Here is a 5,378-nt window from a genome sequence, read left to right on the forward strand (position 1 = left end):
GTCGCAAACACTGGAGAACACGTCTGTGGTGAATCTGGGTTCCTGCTTCTGAGCTGATGCAGTCTGATACATGAGAACTCTGCCAGTGGCCTCATACGCTGCACAGTCTGCAAACCCTTCTGGGAATAAAAGGAACTTAAGTACAAATACACTGCTCTAAATGTGTCGATGTATTCTCTGTGCTTAATTACAGACCAGAGTGTGTTTAGAATGAACTATACATTTTTTAGAGATTAAGGGGTGCAGTGTCTTGCCTGAATTATGTTCTTTAAACATCATCCAATTGTAATAATTCATGTTAAAAGTCTGAGAGGCTGTGTGAAGAGCCTAGTGTGACGATTGACACGTAGTAAATTTCAGTGAGTGTTAGTTTCTCAAATGCTTCTATTTTTTCACGTGTGATGGGGCTGTGTGTGTCTGTGTGTGTGCGAGGGAGGCTCTGGAACGGGGGGCGGGGGAGATAGAATTGGGTTCCTTAGAGTTGGAGTTGCAGGTTGTTGTCAGTCCCCTGACATGGATGCTGGGAACGAAACTCAGGGCCTCTGCAAGAGCAGCTCTTAACCACTGAGCCCTCTCTCCATTGTCTTTTTACTGTGTTATGTCCTTTCCACTACCATCCATCCCTATTTTGAGCCACAGTGTGAAAGCTGAAAAAATATTTCTAATTTACTATGAAATAAACAGAGCTACATCTTCCACTTGTATATAAATATTTATAAATTAAATACAAAAAATAAATAGTATAGATTTAAACATTCCACCTTGGAAGAGTCAGGCACTCTTGGTTGATATTCCTATAGATGTGGTCAGTAGTGAGCCCCTAGACTCTAGCAGAATGAGTACGTTCATATCAGTTAATGTGTCTGTGTTTATCTTCCTTAGGAAATTGAAAAGACCAAGATAGATGCTGAAAATGACAAGGAATGGCTGTTGTACATTCAGAAACTTCTGGAAGGACAGGTATTTCACTTTTTGCTTCATCTATTAAAGCTTCTGAATAAACATCCCTGGCCTCACCTTTGCAGACACCCTTATTTACTTGTGTTAGGTAAAGAAGGGATCCGGAGCTAGACAGGAAAGTTAACCCCTATTTGTACTTTCGGACTTAACAAATGAAGCAAGTGCCTTGAGTAAGAGCCAACATGGGCCTCAGCAAGTGCATTAATTAAATTATTGAGTCAACCTCTCTGCTTGCTAGAGTGAAAAGGATCCATTCTCCCAGCCCTCTTAGGAACAGAGATTCTTTATTAGTGTCTTTAAAGTTGGAAGTTGATACGGACACCTGAGGAGTTCATGGGTTTCAGTGACCTTTTACTGTGGACCTGTTTCCAGTCAATTCATGTTTTCCTCACAGCCAGACAGCTGTTTATTACTGTGTCTTCCCGCACTCTCTACAATATTTTCTACTGAGACCTCGAGCAGCTTGTTAGTGGGAAGTAAATATTGATTTGGCATCCTGTCAATGCAGAAAGAATGAAAGAATTTCCACCAGAGGCCCCTCAACCATTTTCCTATCGACGTTTTCCGGGCCGAGTGGAGAGCTGCATGGAGGATGACAAGGCCAGGACGAGCTGGAGTCCCTGAGGGGTCTATTGAGGCTGCTGCTGTGACCAGTGTGATATACTTTTTCTCCCCTTTCAACTATTTTTTTAATACACACATAGTCTGCTGGGATGTGCCCCTCTTGTAAGTGATCAAGGGCAGGTTATTGGCAGGTGAGAGCCCTGCTTTTCTAGTCATAGCCAGCTTTTGATTTGACATCACTGACAGCTTGTAATGCATTCTAAAACTTTTTCATTGTAGCCCTTTCCCCCCCACCCTAATTGTTTATTTGAAAACCAAACTGAAATAAATAAAAGCTTAAACATAATTGTCAAGATGGCAAGAGGAAACCCTATCCATCAGTGATGTTTGAAAGACACTGTGCCTGTTTCTGTGAAGATTAAAAACAGAAGTTGATAAAAAGTATTCTTATTTTAGATGAGTGTTGCCAGGTAGCATTTTCCGTGTTTTTAGTGAAGTCAAGAATAAAGCAATGAAAGGGTTGGAGATGTAACCCTGTGGTTCTATCTCCATGGTTAGCATGTCCACCCACTCGAGTGTAACCCCCAGCACCAAGACAAGAAACAAAGGACAATAAAGAAATAACACACAGGCCACTGATATTATAGTGTTAACTTTATATAGTTCTGAAACATTATCTGCAATTGCTTCAGTAATAGAATATGATTGGTGATGTTTTGGTTCAAGTTGTTGAAGTACAGATGCACAGGTGTGTGACAAGGTCTTTTACAATGACAATTTGATTTTTGAGAAGAGGGGTCACTTCTTTTACTAAAGATGGACCTTTATTTTGAATCATGTGTATGTGTGTGTGGGGGGGTGCACATGAGTGCACAGATGAGACCAGGGACATCAGATACCTCTGGAGCTGAATTTACAGGAAGTTGTAAGCTGCCAGATTGTGTGCTGGGAAACAAATTTAGGCCTTCTGCAGGAGCAGTGCATGCGCTTAACTGACGGGACATCTCTTCAGTCTAGAGAGCTCATTTCTGCTCTTTTCTTAATCATGCTGTTTGCACAGGCTCAGCCCAGTGCCTGGCACATGAAGCAGTTCAATGACAGTTAGTATAAAGTATTTTTTAAGCTTAAAAATGACAGAAGTAATCTTGTAATGATTTTCTAAGTGTTCACTTTGTAACTAGGACCTTGTAGTTCCCTTAATTAGAATTTTATCATCAATTATGTCCATAAAATAATGAATCAATATGTTTAATCTTGCTAAAGCTATACTGATCCCAGACCTAGTTTAGAGGTAGTAGTTGTTCATGTGTGTGTATGTGCATTTGTGTATCCTGTGTATGTGTGTGTCTTACACATGTAAAAGTGCACATACATATTCTGCATTATCTGAATATATACTTATTCTGTCCAGTTAGTATTAAAAATTCCCTGTTGAAATGGCATCAGGCTGCTTAATACTGCAGTTTGATATAGTGCCTTTTTGTGCCACTGAGCCTGGACTCTGGAATATAATTGCCTGGTAGTATTGATTTAATTGCACAGGTTTATTTGTGGACTCCTAATTATTGACTGGAGGTAAATTTAATGGAGCAGTCTTTATGAACACCGAGAAGCACTGCTGTTGCTGCCGTACATAATGAACTGCATCATCTGCCTTTAGACCGTTTCTCAAGCTAATTTTATTCTGTTGTGACAGTATGATAACATTTAAAAAGTCAAAGACTTTCTTATTTTTATTACTGACATAGGTGGTTTTGCTGATGTCTTTGGATTTTGTGGGAAGAAAAATAGGCATTTCAATGGTTGCACTTGGATGTCACTTTATAATTATGCCCAAGAGAAAAAAATCTATAAAATAGAAAACATCTCTTTTCTTCTCTCTCTATCCCAGCAATTATCTTTGTACGGTGTTCTCAGAAATGTTTCCTTTGCCCACCAGGTTTTCAAAGTCTGAGATGCTCACAGAGTTGTATGGGCAAAACTGTAAATATGTTTGCTTCTGTCTTCCTGTGCATGCATTTACACAACCTTTGGGCTCTGGAGAAAGTGAACATATTTCCTACAAAATTACCTGACTTGATTCTGACATAGCAGTATTAAAACATTTAAAATATAAAGATGTAGGACATACCTTGTCTGCCCTCCTTCTGTGTTATTCTGTATTGTTTGGTAGAATCCTGAATATTGAGATTCATCAGCCCTGTGACTCTTAACTGCTTTCATAATGACATTTTATATGATGATACCCTCACCACAAATGAACAGCAGATTCAGACATGCAGCATGGTGAAGGGGATGATACAGTATTTATTACTGTCCTTAGTCACCACCCATGTATAGGTGGGTTTATTTAACTGCACAGGGCAAGGACACAGCCTTGCTATTTCAAGTAGTTATAATGTAATTAGTAGTTTTATGACACTATTACACCAATGCACATAAAATTAGAAAGAACTAGAGCTGAAAGTAGAGAATAGGTGATTCTGGCATTTGAGCAAGAGTGTGCCTTACAAAGATAGAGGGCGGCAGCGTGCAGGGTTTTGGACATGGAAGAGGTGACAGCAGCTGTGGAAACAGGAGAGCTGCCCACATTGCCCAGAGTTAGAGCACTGCAAGCATGGAGCGCATGACCAGTCCCAAATCAAAGATGGATTATCCCAGCGCCCGACACAATGAGAAAGTTGAAGTGTGCTGAAGAACTTCAGTGGTCAAGAGAGCCAGCGTGTTAGGGAGGAGATACTAAATAGTGACTGAAGCCATAGAATTTTTAGTAATCCTTAATTCATCCCAGTCTTTTGTCGGTCTGGCCTAGATTTAAGAAAACATTTCACATTCTTATGTGAACAAGGAAAGATTGAAAGCCCAGATACTTGTATTGGCCCTGTATTAACCCCGTCTCCCTTTCCGTGTCTGAGAACGAGGCTGTATTCTCATCCTTAAATTTTCCTTTGGCTTCAGATGTTTCTGTTCCTGTTAACTGCCTCAGATCTTCCAAATGCTGAAGTTTAAGGGGCTTGTTTTCTCGGGTGGCCTTCTTCACTTCTGTTGACTGCCTGGGAGTGTGACAAACGGCCCTGGCCTTTGTAGCTGGAGGGATGATCAATGTGAAAGTTAAGTCCCTCACGGAGCTCTGAAGCCATCACCTCCAGGTGCCGCTGCCTACATGGTATTTGTGACATTTGTCCATGCTCACATGCTACACACGTGCCTGCTCTTACACATACACAACCATGTTGTCACCATAGACATTTCTTACAACCTGAAGAGAAAGCAAGATAGAAATCTCCACTCACCCTGCTTCAGGTTTTTTCAAGTAACAACTTGAAGCCTTTTTTTTTTTTTGAGAAAAAAGACATTTTCTGCTAAGGTTAAAGCAGTTCTTTAAAACTATTAAATTCTAAATTATACTTCGGGCTTTGTGACATTTATTTGTCACCTTTCTGTAGTTTTATCTACTCAAAAGCTTGTTTTGTGTTATATTAAAACAGTTTATGGCTGGTGTTCTAAAAGTAAGTCTTATGCAAATACTAGTAGCTTGTCCTTCGTATTCTCCTCATTTGGAAACGTTTAGAGGGTGCCTATGTGGTGCTACAGCATACAGCGTGGCTCACCATGGGAGGTCCTGAGTTTAATCTAAAACAAGAAAATACCAAGGTCTCTGTGAAAACAGAGCCGTGCGCATCACTGATGGGAAGGTAAAGCACTTTGACCACTCCTCAAAAGGTTTCTGTTCCCAGAAATTCTGCTTCTCAGCACACTGCTGACAGAGCTGAAAGCAGCCTCCTGAGAAGGTACTTGTACTTCCATGCTCATACAGACCGAAGTGAAAACTATCCCAATGTCTGTTTGTCTGT

General features: G+C 40.5%; 1 protein-coding gene across 1 annotated transcript in view; it reads left to right on the forward strand.

The window, feature by feature from the left end:
• Nucleotides 1-5,378, forward strand: part of Cntln (centlein) — a 259,628-nt gene that overhangs the window by 246,526 nt on the left and 7,724 nt on the right. The window contains exon 26 of the mRNA XM_026782102.1: nt 883-960. Coding sequence (XP_026637903.1) covers nt 883-960 — 78 coding nt within the window. The remainder of the gene's footprint in view (nt 1-882; nt 961-5,378) is intronic.

The sequence above is a fragment of the Microtus ochrogaster genome, chromosome 10 (genome assembly GCF_000317375.1).
Source record: "Microtus ochrogaster isolate Prairie Vole_2 chromosome 10, MicOch1.0, whole genome shotgun sequence".
In the NCBI taxonomy this organism is placed as follows: domain Eukaryota; kingdom Metazoa; phylum Chordata; class Mammalia; order Rodentia; family Cricetidae; genus Microtus; species Microtus ochrogaster.